Source organism: Cebidichthys violaceus, unplaced genomic scaffold (assembly GCF_023349555.1).
Source record: "Cebidichthys violaceus isolate CVI_PGR_0920_01 unplaced genomic scaffold, fCebVio1.0.p SCAF_24, whole genome shotgun sequence".
NCBI classification, from domain to species: domain Eukaryota; kingdom Metazoa; phylum Chordata; class Actinopteri; order Perciformes; family Stichaeidae; genus Cebidichthys; species Cebidichthys violaceus.
The window spans coordinates 6299640-6322573 of NW_027176417.1; the positions used below are offsets into that span (position 1 = coordinate 6299640).

The window sequence follows — 22934 nt, forward strand, 5'->3', positions numbered from 1 at the left end:
GACAAGGCAAAACCTTATTTTTTTATTGAAAGTCCAAAGAATAATTGATTTTGAATGAACTGTTATACTGTGGTACCACTATGATATGTAGTTTGCAGGGTGTGTTGGATTTTAATTCAGATTCCTGGGTGATGTGATTTATTGCTCGTCCAGGCCTGTACTAAAGCTCTCTGGGCTTTTTGCCCTCAGTCTGGTCTGCAGCAGGTGAAACACGTGCTCGGCTGGACCGTTGCCATAGCCGGACCAACTCGTTCCACTTGGGCTGTCCTGTTGTACACAGCTCACTGAATGTACTGTTACTGGTTTTCTCCTCTCTTGTCCTCTGAATAGCACCGAGTCCTTTCTGTGTTGGACCCGCGGCCGTCCTCGGTGCCTCCTCCCAGACGTCCTGGATCTGGTCCAGGAGCCTGAGCCTTAGAAATGTGCGCTCCCGTTGTGTGTTTGTGTTTCTGTTCTTGTTCCAGGTGGAGACGAGGTCGTGAGGCTCGGGACCTTCCTGTTTCAGCAGCACCTGGAAGTTGCTCAGTGTCCTCCCTGATTATATTCTTCATTTATCCATCTACAAATATTGTCATCCTGATTTTCCATTTTCTAATTTTAGTCTTCTCTATTTTGTACACATACTTCATGTGTCTGTGCCTCCTAAGAGAGGGATTCTCTGTTGCTCTTCCTGAGGTTTCTTCAGACAAAAAAAAGAATATTAACACATATATATATATATATGTGTGTGTGCGTGTGCGTGTGTGTGCGTAAACAGGTGTTTGTTTTATTAGTATTGTATATGTTCATGTCATGTGTGAATAACTGCGACCAGAGGAATGTGAAGGTTTGTTTGAGGAGGAGAGAGAAATAAATGAAGAGGTTAAAAAAGGGTAATAATAATGTTGACGAGTAACTGGCATATGCTGTTGCAGACACTAGGTGGCGCACAAGTTCAATTTTTTAAGGTCGCGTCCAGGTTGCCTTTAATGAGTAAATAACCGAATAAAATAAAACAAGAATAAGAATAACTATGCAATGTAAATTGTGTGATTGATTAAAATGCATTCAACTGGAAAAATAATTGGAAATTCTAAAATAATAGGTGCTAATAATATTTTTTTTTAAATGCCTTTAGCCTTCTAAAATTCCAGCACACATATGTTAATCTTAAGGGAATAAGTTATAATTATGTTTGTATATATATACATATTAAAGAAATAAGTCCCTAGGTGTTTCCATTTACACTTCTGTCTTGTTAAATGTGTTTCAATGGAATTCTCACGTGCGTGCGTGTGTGTGTGTGTGTGTGTGTGTGTGTGTGTGTGTGTGTGTGTGTGTGTGTGTGTGTGTGTGTGTGTGTGTGTGTGTGTGTGTGTAAAAATAACACGATGTCTCCTTTACATTGTTGTGAAACAGATAGAGTTACATCCGGATTAAAAAAACGCTCTATTTGTCTTCTCTCTAACGCGAGCCAGATGTTACCTCCAGCACCGGCCCTGCTGTCACTCTTAGCCCGCCTCCGACCAATCACAGCGGGGCCTGAGCCCCCTCTCCCTCCTCCCCGCAGAGCATCAGACTGGAGAGAAGGAGGAGAAGGAGGAGGAGGAGAGTTTCCCCGTCTTTCTCGCTGCCCTGCTCCCGAGCCCATCTGTACCTCCTCTCCTTCTGCTCCCAGCTGCTGCTGCTGCTGCTGCTGCTCCGATCGGCCTCGGCTCCACGATGGAGAGAGGGTCAATGCTGGCTGCGTGTCTGCTGTGCTGGAGCTGCGGCGTGTGCGTGGTGTCCGCCATCCGGAGGGCCGATATGTTCCCGTACGGCGTCCTGAGCGGGGATCTGATCCTGGCGGAGGGGGACGATGAGACCTCCAGAGTGCTGCTCCTGCCCAGACCCTTGAACTTCTACGACTCCCGGTACTCCCAGCTATACGTGAGTAGACGTCCGTTAACAGCGCGTGCGCGTGGTGTCTTTATCGCCGCGCAGAATGTGAGAGTTAACGACTCTGCAGGTGATGTTAGCAGCTGTTGATCCACGGCACAGCGGGGGTTTATGCTGCCTAATGAAGCGTTTTATTAACGAGAAGAAAAAAAGTGTCAATCGTGCCATATTCTGACGTCACCATCAATTAAAAATCCACTGCTCCTCAACAGATGGTGATTAAGAATAACGTGCTCGCGGCGGTGGGAGATCAGATTAGCTCAAGTAAAAAGTAGCAACACTTCACTGTAACAATACTCCATTACAAGTAAAAGTACTGCAGCTTTCAAAGTTGCCTAAGTGAAATAAAAGTATCAAAAGTACTCATTATGCATAATGGCCACCGGACAGCGATAAGTACATTTTTGAGGTACTTTAATACTTGTTGTAGTTTGTACTCCACTGTATTTATCTGACAGCTTCAGTTAGTTACTTTGCAGACTCAAAGTGCTAAAATATAATCAACTAAAAACATGATGATGTCATGTTATCAGGCTGTCTGAGTCTTGAGAATGTGTTCTCATATTAAGAGTCAATGCTAGGCTACGATTATCAGAGCAATGCGAACATTCAGGCTCCCTCGTGTGGCTCAAAAGTGAACTGCAGATATAAACGTTAAATAAAAGACTAACTGGAAGAAATTCTGCAAATTCATTTATGAGACCCAGATACAATAGCCGGCGACCCACCTGAGGGGTCCCGACCCAGTGTTTGGAAGTGAAGAGTAAAGAGTTCTTTTTACCTTTTGATACGTATATTTTGATGGTAATACTCATATAATGGCAATACGCAAGTAAAGTACAAGCATCTCAAAATGAATACAGAAAATGTACTTCGCTCCACTCCAGGACTGGTTAAATATACAAAAACAAAAAGAAGACATAAACCGCAGTGTTGCTTTGCACGACACACAACATCAGGCCCAGAGGTCCTTGAGGAGGTTCCAGCGCTTTAAGAGGGGGATCTAGGGGGTTCATTATGTGGTTCCTGGGGTCCATGAGGGGGCTCCGGCAGTGCCCACAGAGGTCCCAGTGGTTTATGAGGGGATACGGGTTCATTAGACGGTTCCGTGGGTTCATGATGGTGCTGCAGCTATTTCTTAGAGGATCTTGTGTTTTTTATGATGGGTTTGGGGTTCTAAGTGGTCTGCAGGAACATCATCAGCAGCCCTCATTAAACAGCGTCTCTCTCTCTCTCTCTCTCTCTCTCTCTCTCTCTCTCTCTCTCTCTCTCTCTCTCTCTCTCTCTCTCTCTGCCTCTAGGTGGCCACTAACGGCATCATCTCAGCCCAGGACCTGCCGATGGAAAAGCAGTACGTCGACGACGGCTTCCCCACAGATTTCCCCGTGGTGGCGCCGTTTCTGGCCGACATCGACACTAGCGGAGGGCGAGGACAGATCTACTACCGGGTGACGGAGACGCCCAGCGTTCTCAACCGAGTGGCCCAGGTCTGTGGATCCAACAAGTGTTTGTTTCGACACACTTTTGTTGTGTTGTAATAAGGCAGAAAAAGCTAGACATCACGTGTTGCACTGTGCTTAACTACAGATCTGGATTCTTCCTTTTTCCAGTTCTTCATCCATTAGTTCAATCCATTGTACACTCCATCTTTCCTTTTTTTCCTCCTTTCTTTTCTCCTTCTTCCCCCCCTCATCATTCATTCATTCATCCATCTGCTCACCCAGGAAGTACACCGAGGCTTCCCGGATGCCAAATTCACGCCCACGCACGTCGTGGTCGCAACGTGGGAGAACGTCGCGGCATATGAGGAGCAGACTCGAACCGCCGGACCTTCGAACAAGGTAAGACGGGCGGAGGGGACTGAGAGCGCTAGCTGGAGGCCTCGCGGTCTCGTCTGCGCGTTGATTTATCATCCTCTCGGTATGTTTTGGATGAGACACAATCCCAAATTCCTGGAGGAGGCGCATCACTTGTAATCAGCCCGAGGTGGGGCTGGGGTCTATTTGTAAATCCCCTTCCCCTCTTAATCTGCCTCTTAACCTTTTCAAGGGGTCAGAAGTCATCTTTAAGGGTCATCAAAGTCCCCCGCCCCCCCCCCTCTCTCTCTCTATTTAAAGCCAAGTAAATACCCATTCATTATTCACATAAGAAACTTTACTCTTCATGTTTGTTTAGTAGCGATAGTTACCTGTAGACAAATCATCACATCCCATTTTTGCATCTTCAGCTGTGATCATGTGCTTTAGGTCATTCTAGCAATTCATCCGATAATTAAAAAGGGTTACTTCAGGCACTTCCATAAAGTTGAGTGTTTCCCAATAGAACGATTCAAGTTAAAGCAGGAGACACGCTTCAAAAACACCGGATCCTACATTTCCCATAATGCAATTTAAAAGCGTCTTGCATTAGACCCTCCCCACCGCCTAAATTTATAACATCTCTCCAAGGCCAAGCTTAGCTAACCCCGATGACGTCATAGTGATGTCATCAGGGTTTGGAAAGCTCCCTCCAAAGATCTAGAAGACATACAGTACAACTGTCTGCTTGGGCTGAGTAGTGCTCAAGGAATAAACTGAGTCTAAAATGTCTGAAATGTCCTTTTAGTTGGAAGTGTACCAATTGAACACTTTCTATTTGGTATTATTAGAATTATTACCAAATTTCTAGAAACTTTCCTCAGAATTTGTGCACCTTCTTAAAAGAAAGTGTCACCTAGAGGAGAGCTAAAGGCTTTGTTTGTGTTCGTATTTGGGACGGACTCCAAGTAAAGCCAGGCCGGCTGAACTTATCGATCAAACAAACAGGGCTTTGTTGTTCCTGGTGTGCAGCATGTGGGAGGGAGGGATGGAGGGAGTGGCAGATTTAAGGACAAAAAACCCCGGGAGATCTCTGTGTGTCTCTCCCTCCCTCTCTGTTTGTTCTTTCTCTTGACTGTCGCGGTCTGGTTTCTTTTAATGCCTCATCCTTCTTTCCTCCTGATTGATCAAAAGCGAAACATTCAAATAGTCCATCGGGGAGACGCAGCATTAAGCCTCTGACGACGCGTCTCAATACCTAGGGGCTCATTTTGATCGCAGCGCTGCCAAATGGACAAATGAGCGATTGCATCTTCTTTTGAGCCTCAAACTTTGGACTTAAGTCTCCATGTAGTGTTGACCAAATGCTGATTAGAGGCTGGTGTCCACCTCTTGAGAGTGCCAAGAAAAGGGTCTGTGTTGTTGTTTAAAGGGTCTGTGCAGGGTCGGAGCAGTCTGGGCTGGGATTTGCTTCAGTGGGTCAAGATAGCATCTTCCTTTGAAGTGATTAGCCAGAGGTGCCGGGCGGGGTGCGTTGGGGGGGGGGGGGGTTTGAGTGGTATGTGTGTGCGAACTGATTAACCTGAGGTGTGTATTAGGGGGTGACCGGGTGGGGGAGGGGGCAGGCCCTGTGGTGTTCGGGGGTCGGAAAGGGAGACGAAAAGGAGCAGCGAATGAAGGAAAAACAGGAAAAATGTTCACATCCGTAAGAAGTGGGGTTGTGTTTTCTATGAAATGAGTCTTAAAGAGTCTATTATCATAATTGGGAAGTAATTGCTTCTCATGAAACCAACAACACACACTCTGTTGTACGCGCTACCACGTCGCCCAATTTGCTAATGACCGGAGCCATTTACACGGAGAATCTGGCCTTCCGCGTGTTGATGTTTTAAGAAGCGTCGACAAGGCTTTACTTTGAGCGGCACATTGCCAATTTGTCTTCACGCGTGGGACACCTGCCATGCTGGTGGACACCGTGACACCGCTCGTCTTATAATTCTAAGCGGCCCCTTCAGCTCCCTCGTCAGGTGAAGCTGAAGGGACTTTTACATGTGAACGTCCGTTACGTTCAAGCCCTTGTCAAGTGTGTTCACTCCTGTTGGGCTCGTTTTCTGTATGCGGCGTAGCATTAAAGCACGGTGGAATTAGCAAGCTAGCTAACTAGCCAGTTGTCCGCTAGTTGGCCAGCTTGCTAGCGCCATTGTCCGCGACTTGCCGTCAGTCGGTTTAGTTTAGACAGAAGTTACCCCGCTACAACAGTCGCAATGGCGACGGTACATAAAAAAATGGCCGCCGCTCTGAACATAATGCTACAACGCTTTGAATGGGAATGTCCATTCTACTCACGTTTTATTACTATGGTTGATACTAACTAATAAACTGATTAAAACTTGGTTTTCGACCAAATACCTGGAAAACCACTAACATTTCCATCAGCTTCAGTTGTACTCCGTGGTTAATGCTAATTAGCAAATGCTAGCACGCTACACTAAACTAAACTATCAATTTGAACGTGTTAGCATGTTGACGTGACTTTAGCAGTTAGCTTGTCCGTAGACGTTAAAATATGCTACAGTGGGTAATTTACCTAATTTCTCAATTAGAAAATACATAACCACCATCTCCTCACGTGACTCTCTAAATCCTGAATTGAATAATTTGTGCCGTAATGACGATTGAAGGGAAAAAGGCCTGCTTTACAGGAAGCTCCCTTCCTGAGAGCGTTCCTGAATATGAGCAGCACTTTCAAATGGAATGTGATTTGACCACAGCAGAGTTCTCTTCAAAGACATGTGTGCAAAAAAAAAAAGAAAGAAAGAGGAAAGTGCTGAACGGCATGTTGTCGGCTGTGTGAGGCTCAGATGAGACTGAATGAATAAATGGACTCCTCTGTTGAATTCGGCCCTCGCCTTTTATTTTATTTCTTCTCCCCTCTTTGTCTTTCTTCCTTTCTGTAGCACAATAGGAACCATTGTTTCTATTAGTGCTATTTGTTGTTTCTTGGGGACCTCATGCAGTGACACAGGGGGCATCTCTTGAAATTCAGCTTTCATAATATATTACTCTGTTTATGAGTGAGCGCTGAACCTCTCTGTAGTCGAAAGAAAGGGGTTCATATCCCCTTCTAGCTGTGCAGCGCCTCCAAAATATAATTCTGAAGTGACACGAGTTTAATTTGGACACGGTCCTGAGACTAATTACTAGCACAGCCGCAGCGCTCTGGTTTGTAGTTGCGGGGAGGACGTACATGTTCATGTTCCCCTCAGGATCTAAGAAAAGCAGCGATGGTTTTACCTCACCATGTGTTCTTGAGTTGATGAAAAAGGCTTTTTTGAAAAGCTTCCGTAAGTCCCGACGTTGTTCGATTTACTCGAGCTTAATTCAGAGCAGGGACTCCTTTTGAGGCACGGCTGAAGTTATAACAGGAAAGACACCTAAAAGGTTGGAGTGGGGATTTTCATATGACAACAGTGAAATACTGACCGGACTGTTCTGTGTGTGTGTGTGTGTGTGTGTGTGTGTGTGTGTGTGTGTGTGTGCCAGTTCCCACGCTGTAGGCAGTTCCGCTTGTAGCACTCTGGTGAGGCTGGCAACTGGCCTGCAGCTGCTCTCTCTCTCTCTCTCTCTCTCTCTCTCTCTCTCTCTCTCTCTCTCTCTCTCTCTCTTTCTGCCGGTTTGCAGCTGCACCGCAACCAACAAACAAGTGCAGTACGTTCATCCAGCCTCACCAAAGTGGGACCCGGCTCCAGATAATTATAATATGATTCAGAACATTTGTCACAGAGGGATGAGTCACTTATTCGAAACACAGGCAAGATGAGAAGTCAATTGAACTGTCTTTAGGAAAGCAGAGTAGACTAAACTACTTAAAGACAGAGTAAACCAGACAAACGAATACAGAAATACCACCCGCTTTTCTGCTAAAGTCTTTATGGAAAGACCAGGCATTTTTTTGAGTTTTCTAGTGATCTTTCTTTTCGGGCGATCGTTTCTATTTTGTATGTTGTCCAATCGCCACTCAAATCCACAGTATGGACGACTTGGTGTTGGTGTCAAAGAAAAAGGTATCCTCTTGTATTTGGGGATATTATGGGTTTTTATAGGTTAGCCCTCAGATATTAAACATCTGCAAGCTAATAAAGCAACTTGGTAACTTTCTCTAAGCAATACAGTTCGGTGTATCTCTAAATGCACAGTTTAAAACATCTTAATTCTGTAAATTAAAATTGACTTAATAACTGCTTAGAGCAAAGCAATCCTAAACTACACTGTATACTGTATGCAGACATATTTCATGGTTGCAAAAGCTGCCATTAATTCAAAACACGCAAACAACACGAGGCCTACTTTAAAGGAATAGTATGCATTTTTTTCGCTCAGTAGATGAGAAGATCGATGCCACGCTGAAATGAAAATGTACTTTGAAACCTCGGAATGTGAACATATGAAGTGTGTTATGTTGCTCCTCAGCCATCTAAAAGGACTCCCTGTACATGCAGTTGAGCTGTTGGGTATTTGATGATGTTACCACCTAAACCTTCAAGGACGACCCGGACAACAAACATTTGCCGCGTCCCGGAGACAATTAACGTCGGTGCGTGTGTCTGAGTGTGAGGACAGTCTTTTAAACAAGGTGTAACAAAATGCCTGTAGGTTAGATGTGTGTGTGTGTGTGGTGGTGAGGGGGGGGTGCATCCTGAGCTACGCACTGTCTGGAGGTCTTTGATGTGTGCTGGCTGCTATTTGTTGTCTTCCAGCTGTGAGTCTGTAAAGCACGACGGTCAAACACGGAGACGGACTCCGACGCAGCGAATGACCACACAGATAGAGGAGGGACGGCATCTTGGGGGGAAATGTGCTCATTTTGTTCCTCTGGAGAGTGAGATGAGAGCATTGATACCACTCTCATGTCTCTGTATACTAGATAGGAAAAAGGGGATTACCAAAGGCAGCAGGGTCCATCCTCTGGGGACCATGAACGTCTGAAAAAAACCCATTTCATGACAATTTATTTACTTATTGTTGAGATAGCGTCGATATACAGCCACTAAAAACACCAAAGGGACTTTCCATGTTATGTGTGGACAGGGTAAAATAAATTCACTAAATCACATTGTATAAATGCATCCTTTCATCCCTCGCCTCCTCCTCCTCCTCCTCCCAGGAAAAAGGAGGGACAACAGGAGAGAAAAATACAGACATTTTAGATGGGATATTAAGGACAAAGAAGAAGCAGATCCCCTCTAGTAGCTCCAGCCTCTTCTCCTCCCAAAGACAGGAAAAAAAAAAGACCCCCCCCTTAGTAATTACAAAGAGCCCGGAGGCTACAAAGTCCTCCCCGCCCACAAACAACAAGATAGTTTAAAGATGTTGATGTAAACAATTAGGAACACACACATACGTTCACATGGGAGGAATATAGGTGGTGGGACATCTGTGTTTGCGTTCAGGCTTATATAAATGTGTATGAGTGTTTGTGTGTGTGTGTGTGTGTGTGTGTGTGTGTGTGTGTGTGTGTGTGTATGTGCACCCCCCACGCCTCACATTGTAACAACGTCTGGTTTGCATGTTGTAACATCATCGCAAAAGATGCCCAGACACACAGGAAGACAGCTGTGGAGATCAACATCTGGGCTGGGGGTTGAGAGACCGACATATGTGTGTGTGTGTGTGTGTGTGTGTGTGTGTGTGTGTGTGTGTGTGTGTGTGTGTGTGTGTGTGTGTGTGTGCGTTCTGATAATCTGATTGTGTCCCAAAGGGAAATAACACTCACAGTCTTCCCCTCATTCGACAAATCTGTGTTTTTCCAACTGCGGTTTTGGGAGGCAGAGCGAGCCGGACTCTCCTCAACTCCACTGTTCCCTGATTCATCAGTTCATACTTACTCAATTCATTTATTTGATTCAGATTTTTCGCAAAATAGATGTTTGGAAACCCAGATGCTCAGTATGTCAGTAATTGGCGGTGGTCGAAAAGAGGAGGGGGTGTGAAGGGTGAGAAGTCTCAACATGAATTCCAGCAGAGGAACAGGAGGAGACACGGGGAGGAGGGGAGGGGAGGAGAGAGGAGAGGTGTGAAGTTTAAATATGAGCGGTGAGTGTTAGAATGATTGGAGGGCGGTTGGGCCGGGCTGACCTCAGGAGGTGACCTCATCCCTCTGACAGTGGCAGGAGCTCAACATGATTGTTAAACACTATCTTGATTACCGGTAATGCTACTGAATCTTACACACTGGTCCTTTAAAAGATGTGGTTGTCCCTGTTGTTATTCTGGTTCCGACTGATGGTCTCTCTTCTCTCTCTTTAGGTCAATACGTTCCAGGCAGTAATTGGTTACGATGAGACAGATTCATACGTTCTCTTCCTCTACCCTGAAGGTGGCCTTAACTTCTTTGGGACACGCCCTAAGGTAAACTGGTTATATACACAAGACCTGAAGTCACAGCTTGATTAGCTTGGCTATTTTACCACTGCAGCACTTGTAGCCATTAATGCTACTGTTACATTGCATTAATGTTGATGCAATGTTCTGCTTCTAGGAGTCTTATAATGTTGAGATAGAGCTCCCTGCTAGAGTTGGCTTCAGCAGAGGAGAAATCACATATCTGATCTTCTCCCGAACCGAGGGACCTCACTACAGCGTTACCAGCGATGAGCAGAGTGTTAAAAACCTCTACCAGTAAGTAAAAAAACCTCAAGGTTGAGTCACAATTCTTCTTAAACCCACATCTGGCGAACTTGTAATTAGCTGTGTGCCAACAGTGGCAAAGAGCGTGGTCAGAAAAACTGAAATATTTGGAAAAAAATTGTTTTGTAAGTAAAATAAAAAAAAAAATGATAATGATTTTGTTTTTAAATTTAGGTTACTCATGTGACACAGAAAACTGTATCTAACTCTGTAAACTTTTCTATGAAACGCGTAAATTGTAGCTAGATAAGAAAGCTAACGCTACAGTAGTTAGCTAATTACCAACTAGCTAGCAGGCTAATCAAACAAAGCAGCTGTTCTCCGTTAGCTGTTGATGCTAACGAGCAACACACCTGTAATGCTGCCTGTAATTACATAATGTCACAGTACTTTGGTGAACAGAAAGCTCTATTTATTTCTATAAACCTTATTATAAAACACTGTGAATTGTTGCTAGAGAAGAAAGCTAACGTTACACTCTACAAAGAAGCAGTGAGCTAATTACTAACTAGCTAGCAGGCTTGAGCAAAGCAGCTGATGTCCATTAGCTGTTGCTGCTAACGAGCAACACACCTGTAATGCTAGCTGTAAATAAATACAGTGCTTTGCTTAATATAGTGTTCATAGTGAGAGTTAGTGACCAGTGTTGACAAACCGACACTATCAAAAATGTTGTAACTTGCACAAAAAAAAGCTTTTCACATTCACTTTCGTCTCTGAGCAAATTACCTCTGATATGCAGGGTGTGCTTTGAACCTGAAAATAATTCACTCGCTCTCTAGGGTTGGTAATACAGGAATTCCAGGTGTTTGGCTTTTCCACACTGGGAACAGTTACTCTTTCGACAACATTGTTCCTGCATCCATTGGTGGCCTCCTTGTTACCCCACCAACTCGAGGACATGGCCTCTCCCTGGTAATACAGTTTTTTTTTGTTTAATGCATTTTATTTACTGTCAAACGTTGTTTGCAGAAAAGCTCCTCTGACCCCTCCATGGCTTCTGCTTCTAGGACACCACCACAGCCGAGTATGGTGAGTTTGAGGACTACCCGGACAACACTTTCGACCCCAATAACCAGGAGGAAGAAGACGACTACCCTCTGACAGGCGGGGACCCCGAATTCCAGACGGCCCCCGCTGGCGCTGACCACCCAGAGTCCCTTCAACCGGCAAGTCCTGATGCTCCCTCGTCCCCTTCAGAGGATTCCGGTCATCAGGTGGCGTACGGCAGCAAAGATGTGCCATTGACCTCTGAACCCAGGTACAACTCCGAGCCAGCAGAGAGGCAGTATGCTCCCCCTAATCCTCCAGAAAGAGCACCAGAGGGAGGCGCTCAGGAACAGCAGCCACAGGTAACACTAAAACATCTCTGCACATGAAATGAATTACCATGTTCAGCAAGAAATCCTACTGGCAAACATTTTAAGATGGACGTGGTTTTTACTGCCGTTTATTATGCAGTTGAAAAAAAAATCTAAAACACCAAAACTACAAACATATGCTAAGCCAATAGACCATAATTATGTGTTGTGGGACAAGAGTTCCTGATATTGCTCATGCAGACTATTAGAGTGGCAGACTATTCCAATTCTCAGAAAATATCACTTATTGTAGCGGGTATTAGAAAAAAACAGAGGAATTTAAATTGGCAGTGCTGTCAGTACAGTTTTGTCATGACGATTTGAAATTGTAGTCGCTTTTTGTAAATTCTGTGGTTTACGACGGAGCGCTCTTTTGGAGACAGAGCGGTGGTGTCAACAAAACGCTGGCAAAACTGCAATCATCATACCCTACATACTGTATACAAAATGTAAAGTATGCGCTGATTATAGCGGTCTGGTTTGTAGCATCTGGAGAGAGTTAAAAAGTATGACAACAGGAAAAACATATTTCCAGTTAAACATAGCCTGTTCCCCCTGTAGGTTCCTCTGGAGGTGGTGGACGTCTACCCCCCTCACAGGAATGAACCACGTCTTTCCCCTGGAGGTCACGTGGTCAGCGTGGACGAAGACAATGTGGATTTTGACACAGGAGGTAGGAGATAAATATGTAAATATGAATACATATACATATATATGAAGTTGTCTGCTTAAGTTATGAAAAGACGGCCACTTTAAGAAACAGGAGGGTAGCATTACTTTGCCCTCTGCACACGGAGCTGCTCAGCAGCTTGCAGTACAATACTGCCGTTGTGCTGGGCAGCTCCCAGGTGTGTGTGTGTGTGTGTGTGTGTGTGTGTGTGTGTGTGTGTGTGTGTGTGTGTGTGTGTGTGTGTGTGTGTCAAATGCTCCCTCCCCTGCAACTACTACCACAGGCTTTTAGCCGTAAACAAGAATGTGTTCTCAGTCAACTTGCCAGGTTACATAAGCGTCGAAAAGGCCTTCTTATTAAGTAATTTAACTTAGTTAGGAGTGATGAAATAATTTTTTTTCTTGGAAAATGCAAAGAAAGATCTGTGAACAGATTGAGTATTTTTGGAATAAGGCCAATCCCTCATTTAGTATTTTATTTAAAACAGTTCTCATATCCTGTTATTCGTATGTGGGTTTCCCTCCACAGCATTGGCACGTTTGTGTGTTTACGTGTGGAAAAGCACAGTGATTTGTCTCCTGTGTGTGTGTGCGTGTGTGTGTGCGTGTGTGTGTGTGTGTGTGTGTGTGTGTGTGTGTGTGTGTGTGTGTGTGTGTGTGTGTGTGTGTGTGTGTGTGTGCGGTTCCTGAGAAAATATCCTGACATCCTGTGACCATCTGAATGTGCATTTGTTTGTGTGTATGTGTGCGACGCCCCAGTAGGACGACAGAATGCTAAAAATGATCCCAAATCAGCCATTTACCAAAAAAGACAAATGGAGAGATGAACGAGGAGAGAGACTTGGGAGTTATGCAAGTTCCGTTTGGTGTTTTTAGTCCAGTGAGAGGTTTAGAAATCCTTCACATTTTTGAAGTAGTTGCTGTACTATTTTAGCTCTGCCTTTACACGAGTTACTTCATTTTAGCGACATTTCAATATTTTCTCCCTTTTGAGACGTCATCGATTCAGTGGTCTGAGAAATGTGTAATTCTTACTTTATGTCTGCTCAGCAACGCTGACGATCAAGTTCTTTTTGTGATTATTCCAAATAAATCAAGAACATCCTGTGTGTCAGACAGAGGATTTTTTTTTCTCAGTGTTTAGAGCAGCACACGTAAACACTTATATGAAGTACATATACTGTAGAACAGCCACACTATGTTTTCATAAAACAACCACATTTACTACCGTTTCAGAAATAATCTCGTTCCATACGAACATTCATTCACATACACTGGTTGCGTAGTAGAGAAGGGTTGCCAGTCAGGCGTGAAAGTAGCAAAAGTTATGCATTTTCAAACATAATAGTGTGGATGTAGCTTTAGATGCCTTTGGGAGTTCATGTAGCAAAAAGTGAATCTGTGTGTGTGTGTGTGTGTGTGTGTGTGTGTGTGTGTGTGTGTGTGTGCGTGTGTGAGTGAGTGGATTAGTGTGTGTGGGAGACAGCACTGCGACAGCTGGTTTCTCTCCAAGTAGTGCCTCAACATGTGTGTGTGTGTGTGTGTGTACCTTCTTTTTATTTGTTCTGTCCATCTGTACTTATATGGAAACAACCCTTAAATGTTCCGTCTCCATTTAAACATTCACGTCTGCGTGACGTAAATACTGGAAACAAAAGAAATATATCTTCCCGGCGTTCAAGCTAAGCCAACCACCATCTTTCTTCTGAACATTGCAAACAACAGTACTGGTGGGCTGCATGTACAGCTTTCTCTGTTTTGTCCTGTTGCCATTTTCTCTAGGATCTTGGATAGGAGACTGCGGGATATTAATTATTTAAGTATTGTATCTGTAACTTATAATAATACTTATTTACTCTCTCTCTCTCAGTGATTCAGTACACCACGGAGAATAAGGAAACATGTGCCAGGTATGTGACGACAAGTGAGCATGATATATATACCTGCTGTTGTTGTTGGTGTATCTAACTGCTTGTAGTGGTTGTTGAACTGACAAAGTTTGGGTTGCATTGTGGGTGATGTAGGAAAAGAAATCCTTTTTTGTTTTTGAAAGCATTAAACGTGTTTTTCTGCGCGCTCTCTCTCTCGTCGTTCTAGATTCCAACAGCAGTGCTCCCAGAATGCATTTTGCTCCGACTACGCCACGGGGTTCTGCTGTCACTGCCGGCCTGGTTTCTATGGCAATGGGCGCTACTGTCTACCCGAAGGTTAGAGCGCGACCATTGACCCACAGAGATGCATTAATCGCATTATCTTTTCTTCAAATGCTTCAGTTGTTTTTTTCTCTCTCGCTGTAAACCCCTGTGTCGCTCCTTCAGGTGCTCCACAGCGAGTTAGCGGTAAGGTGAGCGGAACAGTGACCGTGGGTTCGACTCCAGTGCAGCTGAACAACATCGATCTTCACGCCTACATCGTGGTGGGCGACGGCAGAGCGTACACTGCCATCAGCGAGGTAGGAGTCTGAGAATCTGAATTCTCCTCTTCTCATCCACATGTATGTCTCTGGTCTCTCTGGATTTCCCCCCTTTGTAAACGTCGTGTTGATTGGTCAGGTACCCGAGCCGGTGGGCTGGGCTCTGATGCCGCTCGCACCAATAGGAGAGCTGTTTGGATGGCTGTTTGCTCTGGAGCTGCCCAATAGCCAAGCAGGATTCAAAATCACAGGTAAACTGTGTGTGTGTGTGTGTGTGTGTGTGTGTGTGTGTGTGTGTGTTTTGGTCAAATTATGTCGCTTGTACATCTTGACTCTTGAGCACATCAATAGAGAGATGAGGAAACTCCTCTACAGTGTGTGTGTGTGTGTGTGTGTGTGTGTGTGTGTGTGTGTGTGTGTTTTCGGTCTCCCAGCCAGCTGTATCGTCTCCAGGGATGTGATGTGATATCAGGCTTCCCCCTCCCCTCTCTAATAGGAAACAGCTGTGTGTGTGCGTGTGTGCGTGTGTTCTGCACAGATACAACCATTGCAGACATTTCACTTTTTAATGATATTGAAGTGCTGCACCGTTGGCATTGGAGATAATCTACAAATAGGCAAACAGAAGAAGAAATGATCGGTCGACTTATTTCATCACCAGGTGCCGAGTTCACTCGTCGTGCAGAGGTGATCTTCTACCCCGGCAACCAGCGCCTGTCAATCATCCAGACGGGCCGCGGCCTTGACGAACACAACCACCTCACCGTGGATACTGTAGTCAGTGGCAACGTGCCCTTCCTGCCCCCTGGAGCTGAAGTCACCATGGATCCCTTCAAGGAGACCTACCAGTACTACCCATCCGGTAACAGGAACAACCACGAGAGACGAATTCTGAACGTTTGATGCCTCCGTGCGTCTAAAAAAACGTTGACACTATTTTCTTTCCTCAGTTGCCACCTCCACCTCCGTGAGGGAGTTCTCTGTGGTTTCGGCCGAGCGGGGCTCCGAGTCCTTCTCCTTCCAGCTGAAGCAGAACATCACCTACCGCGACTGTCGGCACGACCACCGCACCGCCGTCCCGGAGACGCTGCAGATCACCATGGAGAGGGTGTTCGTGATGTACGTCAAGGAGGAGCGGATCCTGAGATACGCCATCACCAACAAGATCAGCCCAGTCGGAGGTGAGTCCAGATGGAACCAGAACCCTGCAGATTTCAGGCTACGATCCTAATCCCCTCGGCTGAGTTAGGTTTAATGAAACACATAGATTCAGTTCCAGAAAATCCGGGTCGAGCGTCGCTATCGAAGGTAGCTTGGATATTAAAATATGGCGGGTTTGTGTAGGATGTCCGGCGTCTCTCTTGACCAATCAGCGGTCTGCAGTGTTTTAACTCCACCTTCTGGTGTCGCCTCATCTCGCTTGGATCCTCGACTGAGGTGGTACCAGATCAGGTACTATCCATAACCTTTGCTAATGTAAAACCAAAGAAACAGAGCGAGTAGAGCCGTGCAGGGGAGTCTCGAAACCGATCTGAAATGTTTCAGAGGCTTCAAAAGAACTATTTCTTTCTGGTGTGTGCATCACATGGAAAACACTGGCCCGCTGACAACATTGGCCCATTATTTTGGGAAAGCGAGTATCTGAGTGACTGCTTAAATCCCTTCCAGACCATCACTGTCAATGTTTAAGTGGGTGAACACACTCGGGCGTCAAACATGAGGTTTTCTTGTCGCGGAGCCACAACTAGCGACCAGACCACCAAGTAATTGAAACCTTTAGCCAAAACCACGCTGCAGAGTCGGACAGAGCTCGGCTTTTAAACAACACGCCGCGAGCCGAGGGATAATTATATATGTTCGAAAGTCCGTTTTACCTCTGCTGTTTCTGGGTTCATTGTGCACAAAATGATTTTTGGGGCTGATTGCTGGAAGCCGTATCGGCTGATACCGATCACATTTATTGAGTAGAATTATTATTTTTTTCTATCTATTATTACCGGCATTGTTTATTAAGTATTTAAATCAAGAGATGCTTCTCTTGCTTCATTTTTAGCTTCTCTCGCACTCGTTTCCTCCAGACAGCGGCAGGAAAACAGAGACTACACAAACATGGAGTGTAGTGCATAGAAATACAACACGCCTCACGTTCTGTCAACACACAGCGGTCTTTCTTTACCCACTGAGCCTGATGAAAAGCAGGCAGAGACAAGAGACCCCGAATGATGGAGATGAAAAGGAAGAGATTGTTCTTTTCTTTTTTCTTCCAGTTTTTGAATCCAGGCCAGGCTTCTGTCATTTAAACGTCAACACATTGATTAAAAAGGTTATGATGACATATCTCACACGTGCACGCGCACACGCACCGATACACCCAGAGCACAGCTGGAAGAGCTTTCGGGGATCAGGGGTTTTGTAAACATGGGTTAAGTGGTGTGTGTGTGTGTGTGTGTGTGTGTGTGTGTGTGTGTGTGTGTGTGTGTGTGTGTGTGTGTGTGTGTGTGTGTGTGTGTGTGTGTGTTGAAGGGTCTTACACTTTCTGGGAAATAATATCCCAGCCAATGACAGATTTTCTATTGGGGGGGGGCGGGGTTGCCGGGCAGAATAGCTGCCCACTGATGTCATGAGAATCTGAGATTGTAGACAAATTTAAGGCACTGAACTGAGAGAGAGAGAGAGAGAACAGATCTACCTGACTTGAGTATGTGTTGTCAACATCTTTGTGAACAGCTGTCACACAGTCTGATTCTTATATAACTGGGGAAAAAAGATATTCTCTTCAATTATTTTCTACGCATGTAGCGTATTATTTCTAGTAAACTAAAACATACAGAAACACTGGAGTGGGCCTTTTTTAAAAATGGGTTTCAGTCAATACTGTGATTGAATTGAAATATAACTAGTGGAAATGGAATAAAATAGAAATAATGTATTACTGGAGTCGGGACAACGGAAAGCGGGCGACACTCGAATAGGACTGGGCAACATTTTTGGGAAAAACCCCACGGTAATGAAAGCTTTTCACCCACCCAGTAATGTTAACACACAAGAAACCCGTCTATACAGTGAATAGAGAGACGAAACAAGGTCCCATGGTGGTCCACCAGGAGGGGCGGGTGAAATCCACTTTCCAACTCACCTAGGGACGTTCACAAAGTGTACGAAGCAGCGCCAGTTGGTGTCCACATGGAGATAAGCCCCTCCTCCTCTGCGACGCGAGTGGCCCGAATACATGCGAATGACACTGCTGTCACCGAGTGAGGCGGGGCGAAAACTCACTTTTGGTGTGAACAAACCATTGACGCTACAACGCTGTTAAACCTGTGTGTGTGTGTTTTAGAAAAAGCAACAGGTGGGAAACTGCAAGTCATTGCTTTGATGGTGTGTAGTTCTTGCGTTTGTGTGTTCTCCACCCCTCTCTCTCTCTCTCTCTCTCCCTCTCTCTCTCTCTCTCCCTCTCTCTCTCTCTAATTATCCCTCCGTTTTTTTTTTTGCCTCCCATCCATGTGTATCTCGCCCTCTCATCTGTGCATTCAGGACTTTGAAGAGTCCCTCTCTGTCTCTCTCTCTGATAATGAGCCAGAATTGGCCTCTGGGCTGAGGAGATGGAAGCAAGCTGTGGCTAACGTCTGTGTGTCTGATTTAGTTTAGGTGTGTGTGTGTGTGTGTGTGTTGTTGTTGTTTATATGCTCCTGATGGTAAAGAAAAAGTCCATCCGAAAGCACTTAAACATCATTAAAACAGATATTAGTCTTTTAGGTGGTTAGCTGTTCTGATTCCTGTGGATAACTGCGTGCATGTAAAGCATAACGACCAACTGGACTCCAGACCTCTAACTGCATTCTCCCTAAAACAAATTAAAACTGTCCAGACAGTAAAACCACTTTCTGAAAACCTAATACAGCTGCTGTATTTTGAATAAGCGCTGTATTTGTTTTCATCCAACAGCAATAAATCTTTTTTTTAGAGCATCATTTAAACCGTGACACCGAATCCACAACCGAGCCAGTTTTCGGGGCTCGACTCCCACCGCGCCACCCGTCCGGATGTGTGCATTGCAACCCGGAACATTTTGAGGCAGAGCAGCGCTACGCGTCGCTTAATTCTAAGCATATTTATGAGCCCATCGCATTCTTTTCTCATGGTGTCCCATGGTTTTCTTCACTCTGCTGTTTGCCTTCCCTGAATCTCCACAAATCAGTCTGAGGGTTGCTGTTTAAATTGCCTCTTGCTCTGGTATGAGGAAACCCTGAACGCACATCCGCTCACTCATCCCCCTGTCTGTCTGTCTGTCTGTGTGTGTGTGTGTGTGTGTGTGTGTGTGTGTGTGTGTGTGTGTGTGTGTGTGTGTGTGTCTCTCTCCTGTGTATGTGCGTCTTAACATCATCCATATGTCCAATATTGACAACATGACTTCCCAAGAGGAAAGCGTCCCACGAGAATGCGTGTGGAGTGATTTTACATGTGTGTTTGGTTAGGCTTGCAATCAACTGTTTTGTTACCGTCAAATAATCCGGGTCTCAATAAATCTCAATTCAGGACGTTTGGAGTGTTGGGGAGTCCGTCTCTGGATGATTACTGTCCGTCTCTTTAGCTTCGTTTTAAGGCGGAACCCATTCATTGTTTTTATCTGTGCTGCTAAATCCTCTTTACTATGGTTTTACCTGGAAGCAAATTCCTTGTGCGTGAAAACCTACAGACTCTGAAACTGATACCAGAAGCCATAAAGACGAGCATCAAGGTGCACAATTACACAGATAATCATGTGTATATATCAATCAATCCAATCTGTGTCTCTTCCTCTGTAGTCGAGCCAACGGAGCCGGAGCTGGTCAACCCCTGCTACGCCGGGAACCACGACTGCGACACCACGGCCCAGTGTATCCCACTGCAGGGCCGGGACTTCCAGTGCCAGTGTGCGACTGGCTACAGAGGGGACGGACGCAATTGTTACGGTATTTTGTCAGCGCTTTGCACACACAGAGTACTGTCTCTCTCCGTCACACAAACACACGCAGACAGAGTCAAAGACGGTTCAAGGCAGAGCGTCTGTGTTTCATCAACATCTGTCCATCCAGAGTCGAGGGGTCAAGCACCGGCTGGATGGCAGGAATCCTCTGTACTTCTACTACTCTCTTCTCTTCTACTCTCTTCTCCTCTCTTCTCTTCTACTCTACTCTCTTCTACTCTCTTCTATTCTACTCTCTTCTCCTCTACTCTCTTCTCTTCTACTCTCTTCTCTTCTCTCGCTCAGCCTTAGTTCCCATAATTAGGCCTCAGTGTGTCTCTCTGGTCACATAATCTGTGTGTGGTTTTGTCTTGTTTATTGCACAACACACATAAGAATGCAGCCAAGAATCCAGGTGTGGGGTTGCATGTTATAGTAACACCGCAGCACCAGTAATGACCCGTGTTTACAGCTTTTACACACACACACACACACACACACACACACACACACACACACACACACACACATACACTTGCAGCATGCTAGCTGTCGGTAGACTGGGATTCCTGGTTTGCAGGCTCACAAGTTCATAGACAAACTGTCTCCCTCTCTGTCCCTTTGTCTCACTGCAGATGTGGACGAGTGTGCTGAGAGCTTGAGCTCATGTGGCGCTCATGCTCAGTGCGTGAACCTGCCCGGTAGCCACCGCTGCCAGTGCCAGAGTGGCTATGAGTTTGGCTTCGACGGGCGTACCTGTGTCGGTGAGTTGCAGTGAAGTCTGAAGTCTGTTGGTCATCCATCCAATAGTTCTTATATTTCCGTGTGGAACGACCAACCAACCAACAGACTGACATCGCTATCTTTAGCGAACAGGAAAAAAAAAGATTTATACGAGCCGGATATTTTGATGTAAGCACAGGTGCTTTATTCATTCCCAGTGAGGCGACTGTTGAAAGTTTTACTTTAAAGTTCAGTAAGCAGGCTCACCTGTGTTTTGAAATTGTTTCAACACCTGTTAATTATTCTCCAGAACTACTGACAAGCCCTTTGTAGTGGTTTGTCTCTGAGCCGAGCTCCATGACGCTCTGTCATTTGACTGAAAAAACGGCATCAAGAAAGAAATCAACTAAAGCCACTAAACATAAAGGCTTGACTTTAGGAAAAAACACTGAAACATGCTCCTTTCTGCTGACGCTACACAACAGCAAACAACCATTTCATTCTCCCGTCTTCATCACTGTCCGTTTCATTTGTTGGCCACATATGAGATATTTTGAAACATGCGGTGCTGCGTGTTCCGAAACGAGCCGAGCATTTGGAAGACGTCCACATATTTGTCCCGAGCGCAGGCACAACGTGTCTTCCGCGGCAGCGGCGCACAGCTGCAAAAGCGAGGAAACGTGGCGAGAGGGGAGGATGGGTGACAAATTGTGAGAACACGGGGGTGGGAATGAGAGGCCTAATGTGAGAACGAGAGGGTGAGATTAGACAGCAGAGGGGGGGTGAAAGTGAGAGACAAATGGAGCAATGACACAATGTGTGTTTGGCTTTGGAATGTGTGGAGGAGAGAGGTCCTGAGGGTGTGTGTTTGTGTGTTTGTGTGTGTGTGTGTGTGTGTGTGTGTGTGTGTGTGTGTGTGTGTGTGTGTGTGTGTGTGTGTGTGTGTGTGTGTGTGTGTGTGTGTCCTCCTTTCACCCATCAGTGTGAACTTTTGATGAACTTCCTTCAAACCCTCCCTACCTCCCTGCTGGACAGATACTTTACATAAGGCCTGGAACAGATCCAAATACTGATCAGATACCACTGAACTGAATTATCTTTACATACAGATCGCTATAGAATCAGTATTTTTTTTACTAAATTCCAATTTGTAGGTTTTGTTTTTACATTTGTGGTTGTTTTTTTTGTTTTTTTCCTCAGATGTGGATGAATGCAGCTCCTCTCTGTGTCACATCAGTGCCAGATGTATCAATACACTGGGCTCCTTCCAGTGTCAGTGCCAGGCCGGGTTTCATGGCGATGGTTTCTACTGTTCCCAGCAGGAAGGTCAGTGAAGTTGCCACTATAGTGATGCATGATTACGACTAATATCATTTTCCCCACGAGTTCTGATCTTTTTCTCTATTAAAACATTGTAGATATTGTATAGAAAACTGTTGGAAATTCCACTTTGTTTCATAGGAACATAAACAAATTCATAACTATGTATCCAATGTAAACCAACTCCAAAGATGTGGGAGGAAATAAAAAGACACTATAGTAAAATATATATATATTATTTGTCTCTACAGGACAGACAGTTCGTCCAAGGAGCCAGTGTGAGCAGCACAGAGACAGCCTGCAGAGCGGGGGGGAACAAGGCGGTCGACCGAGTCTCGGAGCCTTCGTCCCTCAGTGCGACTCTGACGGACGCTACCGACCGCTGCAGGTGACGCATTGAGCGGTAAAGTATCGTAACGGGCTGAGGACTTGAGTGACGTACTGATTTGGGAAAACGTCTGATGGTTCATTTCAGTGCCACGGCTCCACTGGACACTGTTGGTGTGTGGACAATAGGGGGCAGGAGAGAGGAGGAACCAGGACACCACCTGGTACACCACCCACAGACTGCGACAGACCAGGTGAGATCAAGAAAAACACACCTACAGTCTTATTACATCGAAGAGCGATTGTGTTTTCGACTCTTTCCCTAGAAGCTGGAGAATTAGATGAGTGTATGAATTATCTTTATCCCTCCAGACGAGCCAGAGCGTCCTAAAACTCACTGTGAGCACCACAGAGACGGCGTACAGACCACCAGTCCAGAGGGGTACCCTGTAGTTGGAGCCTACGTACCTCAGTGTGACGATAATGGACAGTACACACCTTCGCAGGTTTGTCACAAATGAAGTGTCTGAAAAGACCCTTTATCACCTCCAACCAAAGGAAGGGTTAACTTAATTTCATACTGATAAAATATGGTATGTTATTGATGTTACTGCTGGTATTATTTACCGCAGTGCCACGGCTCCACTGGACATTGTTGGTGTGTGGACGGTAACGGACAGGAGAGAGCCGGAACAAGAACAGCACCTGGTACGACGCGTACAGACTGCAGCGAACCAGGTGAGGAACATACATTCCTCTGGGTCCATTTAAAAATG

At 45.4% G+C, this 22934-nt stretch overlaps 1 protein-coding gene across 1 annotated transcript in view; it reads left to right on the plus strand.

Moving 5' to 3' along the window:
* The first annotated feature begins 1681 nt into the window (after positions 1-1681).
* Positions 1682-22934, plus strand: part of nid2a (nidogen 2a (osteonidogen)) — a 33187-nt gene continuing 11934 nt past the window's right edge. Inside the window, exons 1-21 of the mRNA XM_068719387.1 lie at positions 1682-1908; positions 3219-3404; positions 3642-3758; positions 10020-10121; positions 10252-10391; positions 11183-11315; positions 11411-11752; positions 12323-12434; positions 14301-14340; positions 14528-14637; positions 14749-14882; positions 14983-15094; positions 15505-15705; positions 15794-16024; positions 19649-19795; positions 20424-20552; positions 21712-21837; positions 22083-22219; positions 22307-22412; positions 22531-22664; positions 22791-22896. Coding sequence (XP_068575488.1) covers positions 1702-1908; positions 3219-3404; positions 3642-3758; positions 10020-10121; positions 10252-10391; positions 11183-11315; positions 11411-11752; positions 12323-12434; positions 14301-14340; positions 14528-14637; positions 14749-14882; positions 14983-15094; positions 15505-15705; positions 15794-16024; positions 19649-19795; positions 20424-20552; positions 21712-21837; positions 22083-22219; positions 22307-22412; positions 22531-22664; positions 22791-22896 — 3052 coding nt within the window. The 5' untranslated portion in view covers positions 1682-1701. The remainder of the gene's footprint in view (positions 1909-3218; positions 3405-3641; positions 3759-10019; positions 10122-10251; positions 10392-11182; positions 11316-11410; positions 11753-12322; positions 12435-14300; positions 14341-14527; positions 14638-14748; positions 14883-14982; positions 15095-15504; positions 15706-15793; positions 16025-19648; positions 19796-20423; positions 20553-21711; positions 21838-22082; positions 22220-22306; positions 22413-22530; positions 22665-22790; positions 22897-22934) is intronic.